The sequence below is a fragment of the Pan paniscus genome, chromosome 21 (assembly GCF_029289425.2).
Source record: "Pan paniscus chromosome 21, NHGRI_mPanPan1-v2.0_pri, whole genome shotgun sequence".
NCBI lineage: Eukaryota > Metazoa > Chordata > Mammalia > Primates > Hominidae > Pan > Pan paniscus.
Genome location: NC_073270.2, coordinates 19,475,787 through 19,489,452, shown reverse-complemented (window position 1 = coordinate 19,489,452; position 13,666 = coordinate 19,475,787). Strand labels below are relative to the sequence as shown.

Here is a 13,666-nt window from a genome sequence, read left to right as displayed (position 1 = left end):
ATGTACTTCAGAAATAAGAGCCCAAAGAAGGAAGCAAGACAGGTTGGTGACCACAGAAATTGATAAAATATATTATCAAATACAGCCAGTTACAGATTATAAATAAATTATGATTAAAAGTGATTATGATTATGATGAAAAGAAAAGTGGCAACATGGATGAACCTTGAAAACATTATGCTAAGTGAAAGAAGCCAGGAACAAAACCACACATTATATAATTCCATTTACATAAAATGTTCAGAATAGACAAATCTAAAGAGACGGAAAGTAGATTAATGGCTGCCTAGGACTGGGGCAACAAAGAAGAGAGTGGGAGTAGGCTAGTACTGTTGATGAGTACAGGATTTCTTTTAAGTGGGACAAAAGTGTTGTAAAATTAGATTGTGGCAATGGTTGCACAACTCTTAATAAACTAAAAAAATTGACTTGTACACTTTAAATGGGTGAATTGTACAGTATGTGTATTATATCTTAATAAAGTCATTTTAAAAAGTGGAACTAGAAAGGAAAAGGGGATGTTCAAATATACTAAGATCCTTATAAATTTTGATAGAAATTTTTGTAACTATTCATGAATGTTAAAAACTTAGAAATAACCATTAGGAGAACAAAAACACCATCTATAGCTCCCTCTCTCTCTCTACACACACACACACACACACACACACACACACACACACTTTCTCTCATCTACTAAAAGACAGAGTCTATGAGACTAGGTCAAAAAAGCTTATTGAGAAGCCAGAACAGAAAAAGAAACAAAATCATAAAAATAAAATAAAAAATATTCTGTATGATACTGCAATGGTAGACACGTCATTATAAATTTGCCCAAACCCACAGAATATTAGAGTGAACCCTAGTGCAAACAGGAGACTGTGGGTGATAATGATGTGCCATGAACAACAGTTACAATCCAACAATGAACTTAGGTTCATCAGTTGTAACAAATGCACCACTCTAGTGGGGGATGTTGATAATGAGGGAGGCTATGCATGCGGGGGCAGGGATATATGGAATATCTCTGTACCATCCTCTCAATTTTACTGTGAACCTAAAACTGCTCTAATCAAATAAAGCCTTTATTTAGAAAAAAAAAAAGAGAATGTAAACTACCTCATCGTTGTTTATAACGATTACATAGTAAAATCATATTTTGAATATATTCAGTTAAATAAAATATATTTTTTAAATTAATTTCACATATTTCTTTTTACTTTTTTAAATATGGCTACAAGAACTTAAAATGACATATTTGGCTCACATTTGAGGCTTGCACTATACTTCTATTGGACAAGGCTAAGCTAAACAATCAAAGAAATACCACTGTATTAGCCACACCTCTGGGTTCCCAAACATTTTCAAAATGTGAACAGAAGGGAGGAGGGCAAATGCCGGCAGGAGCATTCTGAGGACATGTGTTAAGTACAACAGCAGCAATAGCAGCAGCTAGTATGTGGTTCTAAGTAAGTAACAAGCATAAACAATGACTTTCCAGAAAAGGAGATGCTGCAGTTGCAGCTTCTTTTTTCTCTCCATCCAGGAGTGTCCCAAAGACCCCTTCCTGGATGTGGCTCTCCTGCTTACCTTTGATAAGCTCCGGACTGTATGTTTTACGCAGCTGCTCCAGGAAGCTGTTGTAGAAGCCCTCTGCCTGCTCTGTGGGCATTGCTAGGTGGAAATCAGGCTTGTTTCCCTTCAGGACACACTGGAGGGTAAACTGGCTGACACACAGAATCTCGTACTGTTTGTCCATCACACTCTTCGACCAGTGCTTCCCACTCTCATCCTCAAATACACGCAGGTTTAGAATCTTTCGGACCCTAAGGGGAAAAAGAGCAGTGAGAGCTACCTGAGAGATCACAAGCCCCCCCAACACACTCCATACCCCAAAAATGTCACCAGCTTCCGGCCAAATAAGGACATAATGATGACTCCATCCCTGACAGGAGGCATGACCTCAGGCAAGTCACTTATCCAGCCTGTGCTTCAGTGTCCTCAGCTGCGATACAGAATAATAACAGTTCTACCTCACACGGTTGTTTTGAGATTGCTTCTTTTTTGCCAGTCGCTCCAGTTCACAGCAGCTACTGGTGAGAACTGGGGCTAAGATGACAACCACCTATTCTCTGCTCCTTTAGGTCGGGGATATGTCAAAACATGGGTCCAACTGTAATTTTTCATGAATGAATTCATCACATTAGGATAAATGACATCCATTTTTACACCCCTTCTTGGAGCTACTCAAAATGAACAATTCGGCTGAGCACAGTGGCTCATGCCTGAAATCCCAGTACTTTGGGAGGCCACAGCGGGTGGATCACCTGAGGTCAGGAGTTCGAGACCAGCCTAGCCAACATAGAGAAACCCCATCTCTACTAAAACTACAAAAGTTAGCCAGGCATGGTGGCGGGCGCCTTTAATCCCAGCCACTCAGGAGACTTAGGCACAAAAATCGCTTGAACCAGGGAGGCAGAGATTGCAGTAAGCTAAGATGGCACCACTGCACTCCAGCCTGGGCGACAGAGGGAGACTCTGTCTCAAAAGAAAAAAAAAAGAACAATTCAGCAAATACACTGAGAGAAAAATCATGGTTATTGCAAATATGCAAAAAGATCTGGAGAAAGACACCTTGAAAACTATGTCACAAGCTCCTTAAGCCCCAGAGGGGCTTTCCCTATACATGTGAAGGATAGTCACCATGGCAAGAAAGTTGACCAGGTGACAGCTATAGGGTCAGATTTGAGAAGCACAGCAGAGAACCACCAGCATGAAAGCTGAAATCTCACCATTTGAGAGCCACCCTTCTGGATGATATTAAGTCGATGACAGTTTCAAAGACTCTATAAATACTAATTAACTGACTCTTAATATGGGCACCCTCAGGGACAGGTGCTACTCATTACCCCCTCTCCACAGCCAAGATTTGTCTTATGTTGAATCACATCTCTTAAGCACCAGGCTAAGTATTAGCTCTGTAGTATGTCAGAGCCATAAAGACATTCAAACCCACAGCCTCAGTTTTCAGCCATTACACCACTCTACCACTTCTTTGAGTATCCAGGGGACAGCTACTAAAATACCACCATCACTGAAGTAGTATTGAATGATAGTTATCCATCATCAACACCTTAGCAGGAATTCAGTTTCAAGTCTGATTTTCAATCTAACACAACAGAATCAGTTGGGCAGGGTTATACCCAAGCTCTGAGCACTAAGGGGCAGAATAAATGGATCCAGCATCTAAAGTAAATGTGCCCCGTGGTAATGGAGGGGAAGAGGTGCACAGAGGGCACATTCTGATTTTATGTCTGGAATGAATGGGAGCTATAAAGTGAACAATCATTAAGCAGGATTTTAGGGCCATATTTCATCTGTGCTGCCTTGGCTAAGACACCTAAACCTTTCTATAGTCGAGTTTGCCCATCTGTAAACTCAGAGAGCCAGGCAGGCAGCAGCAATGGCAACCCCTGCTCCTCAACCCCCGCCACCACCTTAGTAAAAAGATCACTGGCTTCAAGGTCAGGGAGCCCAGACTGTAACTGGGGTTCAGGCTTTTTGCTAAGTGTGTGTGCATGATCTGGGGCCAGCAATTTAACCTCTCTGAGTTCTAGATCCCTATGTGCACAGCGAGCTAGTAGACATTCTAAAAATACATAGTGCCCAGATAACATTGCCCAATTTAAAAAAGAGAAACCAAACATAAGAAAAGAGGCTTGGTTTTTGTGTTAAGAGAACAAGAGGCATGCTCTGAGGCCACAGTAGCAAACAGACAGGGGCTAGGCAGTGCTCCTGCTCTAAGGCTGACTTAGCGTTGAGGTCTCCCAAATCATTCTTCCTCGGTCTTCTCTGAAACACGGAGATAACCATACTACATCCAATGGGACAATGGTTAAAAGTGACAGGGGCTCACCTCACAGGCACAAAGTACTATGGAAGTTCCCAGCATGACCACCACCACATAGCCCACTCAAACAGCAATGACAGAAATGCATCTTACATGTGCTCCAGTTCCTTCTGCGTATCCTCCAGGGAAATACCCAGCAACACACATATGCCCCTTCCAATGGCACTAATCTGCTCTCCTCCAACTAGAAAGGAACCAAAAGGGAGAGAAGAACTCAGAACCAAACAAGGTCATAAAGCGCTTTCAAGTAACCATAGGAGTATTTTAAACATCATACATACTTCTTATAACTTCTTTGGTTAAAGTCAGTACGTATTCGAAAATGAAAAGAGTTACATAAATGCAGTGAGATGATAATAATTCCCATCCATTCTGATTTTATCTCTGGAATGAATGGGAGCTGTAAAGTGAACAACCATTAAGCAGGATCTTAGGGCCATATTTCATCTATGTTACCTTGGGTAAGACACCCAAAATTTTCTATGGTCAAGTTTGCCCATCTATAAAAACAGACTGTGTTTTCCTCCCCCAGAGAAGCCAGCTCAGCTATATTAATTCTCAGAAAAGAGACTCCTGCCTTTTGCAGAATATCAAAAAAAATGGTAACACAGTATACAGGAAGCATAAAGTGGAAAATGTTCATATCATAAATGATTTTCCTACTTACTATGAGGACAAATACATAATACATAAAAATCACAATTTATGTGTTAAGCTTCAACTCATCAAACTGCTATTATTTCCCAGTTTAGTTTTGTGGTTACATTCTAAGCCAATGATCTCCAAATATTTTTCAATCATGCATCTTGTCCATTTGAAAAAAAAAAAAAGGCTCTAAGCACACACTCCTAACATTTGTATATGTATTTATAACCAAATATATGCCCTACTACCACTAGACAATATCTCAAATGGTAGCAAGATGCATCATTATGGGCCGGGCATGGTGGTTTATGCCTGTAATCCCAGCACTTTGGGAGGCTGAGGCAGGCAGTCATATGACGTCAGGAGTTCGAGACCAGCTTGGCCAACATGGCGAAATCCCATCTCTAATAAAAATACAAAAATTAGCCAGGCATGGTGGCGGGCACCTGTAATCCCAGCTACTCAGGAGGCTGAGGCAGGAGAATCGCTTGAACCCAGAAGGTGGAGATTGCAGTGATCCAAGATCACACCATTGCACTCCAGCCTTCTAGCCTGGGTGACAAGAGTGAATCTCCATCTCAAAAAAAAAAAAAAAGATGCATCTTTATGATGGAGAATCCCTGTTTTTTTTTCATGTTTTTCTTTTTAAGAGGCAGGATCTCTCTATGTTGTCCAAGCTGGAGTGCAGTGACTATTCACAGGTGCAATTCCACTACTAATCAGCACAGGAGTTCTGACCTGCTCTATGTCCAACCTAGGTTGGTCCATCCGTCCTGATGGTCCTCTGGTCCTGGGAACTCACCATATTGATGCAGAACTTTGGTATGACAGCAGGGCAGCATAGTGTACTATAGCCCAGAACCCCTGGGCTCAAGCAATCCTCCCTGCCTCGGCTTCCAGAGTAGCTGGGACTATGGATGCATGCCATCATACCCAGCTAAATCTGTATTTCAAGTGGTGCTCTTGAAAATTTTCTATTTTTTGCCAATTATTTGCCAATCTTATTAGATTATGTTGTTTTACTACTTCATCTTGTACTGACCTAATGTTCTAATCAGAATAGAAGGGTCAACTCAGCCATTTTCTTGCTGTTTGCTTGATTCTGCAGGGTAATAGCTATAAATATAACTAACACAGTAACATAGACTATGCCATGTTACAATACACTGCTAAAGAAAGGGTGAGAAACTTCCCTCTTTCTTCAGTTGCAATGGCAAGAGACCACCTGCTATTCAGATCCCAGCAACATCAATCCATTCCTGAAATATCAGTAATGCTTAATTTCTTTATTTTTATGCTAAAATTTTTTAAATCTTTTCTTCTGTGCTGCTTTTCTTATAATGAACTATGTGTGTGTGACTTATTGTCCTTTGAGCCGCTGCCTCAAAAGCTGAAATAGAAATAATCTATCCTGACATAGGCAGTAAACAATTGGGGGTTGGTTTGCTCATTTGCATTGCTTCAGAAAAAGCCTTTGGCTTTATTTGTTCTTTGAATAAATCAACATTACTTTCTTACAATGTTGATATACTTTCTAAATTTTTCCCAAAGTATGTTTTAAAAAATAAAGGTCATGAAGTTATATCTATCATCAAAGTAAGGATTATATATTTTAGAAAATATGAGAAACATGAAAAAAAGAACAAAGGTACTTTAATATTTTAATGATTTCCTTTTAATATTGTATCTATTCATACATTTTAATTCATATTTGTTCTCAACTACTATAATAATGTTGCATATAAATTTTTATAATAATATTGCATAAGAATTTTTTCATGTCATAACCTTTTCCTAAACACCTTTTAATAGATTCAGCTCATCGAGTAGACTGATTAACCATTCCATTTTGCTGGACATATGGCTTCTTTCAAAATTTTCACCTCAGTAAATAACAGTGTAGTGAAAATCTTTGTACACTAAAGCCTTTTCTACAGCTAGGATAATCTGCTTAGATTCTAGAATCACTGTCAAAGAATTTTGACAGTTTTATAATTATCTTAACATGAAACAAATTATGGCCCAAAGTCTATATATGACACAGAGACTGCTGTCTTATTTTGGAGCAGTTTTGTCCCCCATCCAGGGACAAGTAGAAGGACTAGGAGATTCAAAAGGATTTTTTATTATAAGTAAATGGATCACCAAGGGAAAAAACCTGAGAATCACCACTTTGAACAAAAGATCAAAGGGCTGGAAAAGACCTGAGATGTTTGGTCAATTTTTCTACCTACTAGTGGCATCAGACCTGAGATCTCTACTTCAAGAATTCATAACCTTCAAAGTTAACCTAGTTAAACCCAAACATTTTAGATCCTCTTCCAACACTGTTTACAGACATCAAATTTTAGCTGCTGACACTGAATGATGGGACATGGGGGTTATTGCACTATTCCGTCTGTTAATATGTTTGAAATGTGCCATAATAAACTTTTAAAAATTAGATTATCACAATACCCAACCTAAGGCATCAAAATGTGTTTGATCAAGCTGGGTGCAGTGGCTCATGCCTGTAATCCCAGCACTTTGGGAAGCCGAGGCAGGCAAATCACTTGAGGCCAGGAGTTTGAGACCAGCCTAGTCAACATGGCAAAACCCTGTCTCCACTAAAAATACAAAAAAATTAGCCAGGCACAGTGGCACGCACCTGTAAGCCCAGCTACTCAGGACACAGAGGCATGAGAATCGCTTGAACCCAGGAGGCAGAGGCTGCAGTGATCAGAGATGGCACCACTGTACTCCAGCCTCGGCAACAGAGCAAGACTCTCTCAAAACAAAAACAAAACCAGTTAGCCAATTGGAGAAATCTGATGGACTGGGCATCAAATAATATTAAAGGGTTACTATAAAAAAAAGTGTTTGACCAATCACATAAATTGAATATACCACATAGTAAAATGTGTGACTCCTAAGCTGGACATAGCGGTGGCGGCACACGCCTGTAGTCTAACTACTCAGGATGCTGAAGCTAAAGGATCACTTGAGCCCAAGCGTTTGAGGTTGTAGTAAGCTATAATAGTGCCACTGCACTCCAGCCTGGGTGACAGAGCAAGACCCCATCTCTAAAACAAACAAACCATAAATACATAAATTTAAAATAAGGGTGAAGTCAACCAACTATTTTAAAATAAAATAAAATGCGTGACTCCTGATAATCTATGCTGTCCCGACCATAAAACAGGAAGTTAACATTTTAGAACCCCTAAAATAAAATGCCATTCAAACACAGCCACATTTCAGTGAAACCAGCCACATTTTAAAGGAATCAGAAAATCCCTTTCCATTACAATGCAACTAGAAGGCCTGCATAAGTGGAGCGCCCTTCTAACAGAATTCCACAGTTCCCCAACCCAGAATTCCCGAATTATTTACACTTTCCCATAATTAACACCCTTATCTTTTTTAATATGCAGGTTTGGTTGTTTTAACTGAAAGCATATAACTTAAATAATGAACCAAAATAACCCAGACTCTTATTCAGCACATCTCACAGAACACACATTTTCAATATTCCAGATTAGCAGGATGGAGAGTTCAGGAGAGAGATCAAAATTTAAATCTGTCAGTGATGACCACACACAGCAGCAGACTGCAAGATTCTTCTCAATAATGCAAAACATCTTTCATCTATGAATTTTCCCAGTTTTCATGAATTTAAATATTTATAGAAATGTTATAAAAGCTTTAAAATTCCTAAATCCCAGTGCTACTCTATTCCCTATTATTCCAGGACCATTTCCAAAACCAAAGCTACCAGAACAGCTTAGAAATCATTAGGCGGGGTTGAAAAATAGACTCTTAGATTTAAATATATGGTTTTGGTGGGTTTGGTTGTTTCTTTAGGGTTTTTTGTTTTGTTTTGTTTTGTTTTGTTTTTTGTTTTGGGGTTTTGTTTGTTTGTTGTTTTTTGAGACAGAGTCTCGCTCTGTCGCCCAGGCTGGAGGTTAGTGGCACAATCTCCGCTCACTGCAACCTCAGCCTCCCGGGTTCAAGCGATTCTCCTACCTCAGCCTCCCGAGTAGCTGGGATTATAGGCACCAACCACCGCTCCCGGCTAATTTTTGTATTTGTAGTAGAGATAGGGTTTCTCTATGTTGGCCAGGCTGGTCTCGAACTCCTGGCCTCAGGTGATCTGCCCGCCTTGGCCTCCCATAGAGCTGGGATTACAGGTGTGAGCCACAGCCCCCGGCCTGTTTTGTTTTTAATTCATACTTTTGTGGACACAAGAACACATATTTGGTGCAGACTGGCTCCAAGGACAGGATATCTGAAATTATTTGAACTGAAACAATATAGTTGTGCCAATAAAGACAGAAAAGACTAAAGACAATATAAAGCTTGTCTTTTAAATGTTTTTTAAAAAATATCTTTCGTACCGTGGTTTTCCTAAAACGACTACTTTATCTACACTAATCATCTGGACCTCTGATGCCCAAACGAGACGAAAGTGCTCGAGTGATGACCAGGGGTCGGGTGGCTAGGTCCACAAGAAAAAGAGAAATGTTTTCATCTTGAATTCTTTAGATCCCGACCCCTCCGCGCAGAGTTCAGCGGGCGAGGACGAGGGGCGTCCTGGGCAGGGGGCGCCCCTCATCCAGCCTAGGCTCCAGTCACGTGCGTGCACGCAACTGTCAAAGCTCAGCCCAAGGAGCAACTCTCCGCATCTGTGCATTTCATCCTGAGTCAAGCCCCATAAAAATTGGAATACGTAAAAATGGGCAAAAATTGAACATTTAAAATATAGCAGTGAAAAGGGAGGAGTGCCTGCTCCGGAAATGCTCTAAGCGTGGTTCATCAACACTCCCTGAAGAGCGGGCAACGGAGATGCTCCGAGGCTCCGCCATCCCGCACGCAGGACAAAGGTGCTGAGAATGAGGCGCGCTGGTCCTGCACCCTCTGCCGAGAGCCGGAAGCCAGGGGCGCGCCGCGGCCGGTCGGGCACGTGCAGGGGGCTCTCCGGCCGCCGCGCTGCCCCGAAGCCGGCCCCGGGGACTCGCGGCTGCGCGGACCGAGCTCGCGAAGGGGACCAGGCTCGCGGAGGGGCCGCAGCGGCCCCGAGGATGGCGCAGGAAGACCCCCCACGCAAGACAGCTGGTCGCGGGGGTCAGGGGCGGCTCCTCCCGGGCCCGGCCCCGCCCGACTGACCTGTGACGCTGGCCCGGGTGACGCGCTGCACCACGGCCTTCATGGCGGCGGCTGGGGCGAGTGGGGCGGCGCCGCGCTGCGTCCGGCCTCGCGACTCTGAGGGCGGCTCCGCAGCCGGCGCCCTCTGGAGGTGACACCCGGAAGCGCGCCCAACGGGCCGGTCCGACTCGGTCGGCGGCTGCCCACCCCACGTCGGCCACGCCCACTCTCGGCCTGGCGATAGGCCCACCCACTCATAGATTGACTCCGCCTGTGCCTGCCACGCCCACCTGCTGCCCAACCGTAACCCCGCCCGTCATTGAAAAGCCCAGTCCCCAGGCTCGGCCCTGCCCCACCCACATCTGGGTTCCGCCAGAGCCCTTTGATCCCCCCATCCCGGGCCCAGCCCCTACCCAGTGCCCAGAACCCACTCTGCCCCGAAGGTAGTCTCTACGCTGGTTTTTTTCTCCCACATACCCGAACCTAAGAACCCGTCATCACTAAGCCTTTAAATTCAGCCTGAATCCTATTTCTAATTGTATTCCTCTTTCCTCTTCCAGCCCTCTGCACGCAGATCCTCCCAAATTCTTCTTCCTTGTCTTCCTGCCTCACTGGCTTTTCAGATACCACATACAAAAGGATCTGCTGCCTAAAATAGCCATTTACCTATCTCACTATTAATTCGACATAGCCATGTCATGGTAATAAATAGGTATGTGATTCTAGAATTCTAATTTCTCATGTAATACAAATGCTACTAATTGGCCCCCTCACTGGGTTGTTAGATTTAAATGAACCAAACCACGTAAAAGTGCTTAGATGGCAGCAAAGGGCTGTACAACTATTACCCCAACAAATTATTATCATTGCTAAAAATAATTCCATCTCAGCAGTCTTCACCTTAAAGGTGACTAATAGCATTGGTGGGTGTAGAAAAGGCATTGAAATTGAGAAGAAACCCTCACTTGCCCAGAAAAGACTACAAACTAGTGTGCTTGTTTGTTAAATACTGAATACTAAATTGCCTTAATAACGTTGTCAAAGTTAACATAACCAGTAACAAGACATCATGTGCCTCCTGATATTGCACTGGGAAGGACACAACATCAATCTTGTGGTATTTCTGCCAAATAATGTATAACCTGAATCCAATCATGATGAAACATAGGACAAAAATAAATTGAGGAACATTCTACAAAATAACTAGGTAGGATTCCGAGAATTAAGGAGGATTTTTTTTTTTTTTTTTTTGAGGTGCAGTTTTGCTCTTGTGGCCCAGGCTGAAGTGCAATGGTGTGATCTTGGCTCACCACAACTTCTGCCTCCTGGGTTCAAGCAATTCTTCTGCCTCAACCTCCCGAGTAGCTGGGATTACAGGCATGCGCCACCACGCCCGGCTAATTTTGTATTTTTATTAAAGATGAGGTTTCTCCATGTTGGTCAGGCTGGTCTCGAACTCCCGACCTCAGGTGATCTGCCCGCTTTGGCCTCCCAAAGTGCTGGGATTACAGGCATGAGCCACCGCGCCCACCCGTGGACTTTTTAAAAGACAGGAAAACTACCTGTAATCGCAGCACTTTGGGAGGTCAAGATGGGCGGATCATTGGAGGTCAGGAGTTCGAGACCTGCCTGGCCAACATGGTGAAACCCCGTCTCTACTAAAAATACAAAAATTAGCCAGGCATGGCAGCGCATGCCTGTAATCCCAGCTACTCGGGAGGCTGAGGCAAGAAAATTGCTTGAACCCGGGAGGTGGAGGTTACGGTGAGCCGATATCGCGCCACTGCACTCCAGCCTGGGTGACAAAGCAAGACTCTGTCTCAAAAAAAAAAAAAAAAAAAAAAAGACAGGAAAACTAAATTAACCTGGGTGGTATCCTGGCCAGAAAAATCAGGAAAAGGAAAAGCTTATTATTGGAAAAATTGGTAAAATTTGAGTTTTTGAAAAATCAGCAGGTCTCAATATTTTGATCACAGGATCCCTTTACATTCTTAAAAATTATTGGGCACAAAGTATAGCTTTTGTTTAGGTGGATTATATCTAAAAATGTTTACTGTTTTTAACTAAGAGAAATAGTTAAGATGGACTTATCAATGCATTTAAAAATAGCAATAATAAATCCCCTACATATGAATATCAGAGCAATGAAGTCACTATATGTCACGGAGCCCCTGGAAAACTCCATTGTGCACTCCTGAAAGAATAAGAATAAAAAAGGGAAAATTGGGCTGGTCGTGGTGGTTCACGCCTGTAATTCCAGCACTTTGGAAGGCTGAGGCGGGTGGATCACTTGAGGTCAGGAGTTCAAGACCAGCCTGGCCAACATGGTGAAACCCCATCTCCACTAAAAATACAAAAATTAGCCAGGCGTGATGGTGGGCACCTATAATCCCAGCTACTTGGGAGGCTGAGGCACAGGAATCGCTTGAAACCAAGAGGCGGAGGTTGCAGTGAGCCGGGATCACTGCCACTGCACTCCAGCCTGGGTGACAAAGTAAACCTGTGTCTCAAAAAAAAAAAAAAAAGGTTAACATACTTAAAATGGAATTCAAAATGTTCACCCCTATGGTACAATAAAGACTTTGGCCTTTGTTAATTCTGGGTTTCTGGCATGGAGCTTTAAAAATTCTTGGAATTTCTCAAGAGACAGGAGTATCTTTGTTATTCATGAGCTCCTTGATTATTCCTGAGTTTACTAACAAGACAATTCAGATTGGGAGCTGGTCACTGGAAAGACCAATCGAGACTGGATGTCTGAGCCAGCCCAACCTGTGGGAGGGGTAGAAGACAGAGATTGAGTTCAACCTGTGGCCAATGATTCAATCAGTCATGCTTAAATGATGAAATCCCAGGAAAGACTCTGGACATTGAAGCTTCATTGAGCTTCCTGGTTGCTGAACACATTGATGTGCTGGGAGGGTAATGGCCCTGATTCCGCAGGGAGAAAGCACAGAGGCTCTGTGTTTGGTACTCTCGCAGACCTTGCCTAACATATCTCATTTGACTGGTCCTAATTTGTATTATTTATAATAAAACTATAAATTATAATTACAGCACTTTCCTCAGTTCCATGAGTGATTCTAGTGCATTATCAACCCTAGGGGGTCATGGATACTCCTGACTGTGTAGCCAGTTGGTCTGAAGTGCAAGTGGTTTGGGGACACCCAAGTGTGGCTGGCACCTGAAATAGGGGCAATCTTTTTGGGAAACGTACCCTTAAACTTGCAGGATCTGTTCTAACTCCAGGTGATTCCTGCCAGAGTTGAACTGCAATTCACCAGTTGGTGTTCAATGAACCCCGAAGCCCTTCATACTCCACCATGAGAGTCATACCTTTTTTTTTTTTTTTTTGGAGACAGAGTCTCGCTCTGTCACCCAGGCTGGAGTGCAATGGCTCGTTCTGGCTCACTGCAACCTCCACCTTCCAGGCTCAAGTGATTCTCCTGCCTCAGATTTCTGAGTAGCTGGGATTACAGGTGCTGCCACCATGCCCAGCTAATTTCTGTATTTTTAGTAGAGATGGGGTTTCACCATGTTGGCCAGGCTGTTCTCAAACTCCTGACCGCAAGTAATCCGCCTGCCGTGGCCTCCCAAAGTGCTGGGATTACAGGCATGGGCCATCACACCTGGAAAATCCCCACTTAAATAAGTGGCTCCACTTGTTTACTGGAGCCAGAAGTGACCTGTGATTGCTCTCTTCCCCATTCCCTAAGTATCTCGTCCATCAGCAAATCTTCTCCCTCTCCAAAACCTATCCCAAAGTGCCCTCTTCTCTCCATCCCTCCTGCAGCATCCTGCTCCACCATTCTTTCCCACTTGGATTTCTACCACACCTTCCTCACTGGTCTTCCCACCTCCCCTTTGTCCTTCTCCAATCCATTCTCCAGGCACAGATGAAAGTGATGCTCTTAGAATATAAAGTCTTAACAATCCAGACTCTGACCACCTTTAAATTCCTCAAATAGTCTTTGGTTGCTAGCTCAGGACT

General features: G+C 43.1%; 1 protein-coding gene across 1 annotated transcript in view; it reads right to left on the bottom strand.

Annotated features, from left to right (window-relative positions):
- DTD1 (D-aminoacyl-tRNA deacylase 1) overlaps positions 1 to 10,201 on the bottom strand; it is a 171,087-nt gene extending 160,886 nt beyond the window's left edge. The window contains exons 1-3 of the mRNA XM_034946911.3: positions 9,700 to 10,201; positions 4,003 to 4,093; positions 1,590 to 1,825 (exon numbers count right to left, since the gene is read on the bottom strand). Coding sequence (XP_034802802.1) covers positions 1,590 to 1,825; positions 4,003 to 4,093; positions 9,700 to 9,742 — 370 coding nt within the window. The 5' untranslated portion in view covers positions 9,743 to 10,201. The remainder of the gene's footprint in view (positions 1 to 1,589; positions 1,826 to 4,002; positions 4,094 to 9,699) is intronic.
- Between the last annotated feature and the right edge of the window lie 3,465 nt (positions 10,202 to 13,666).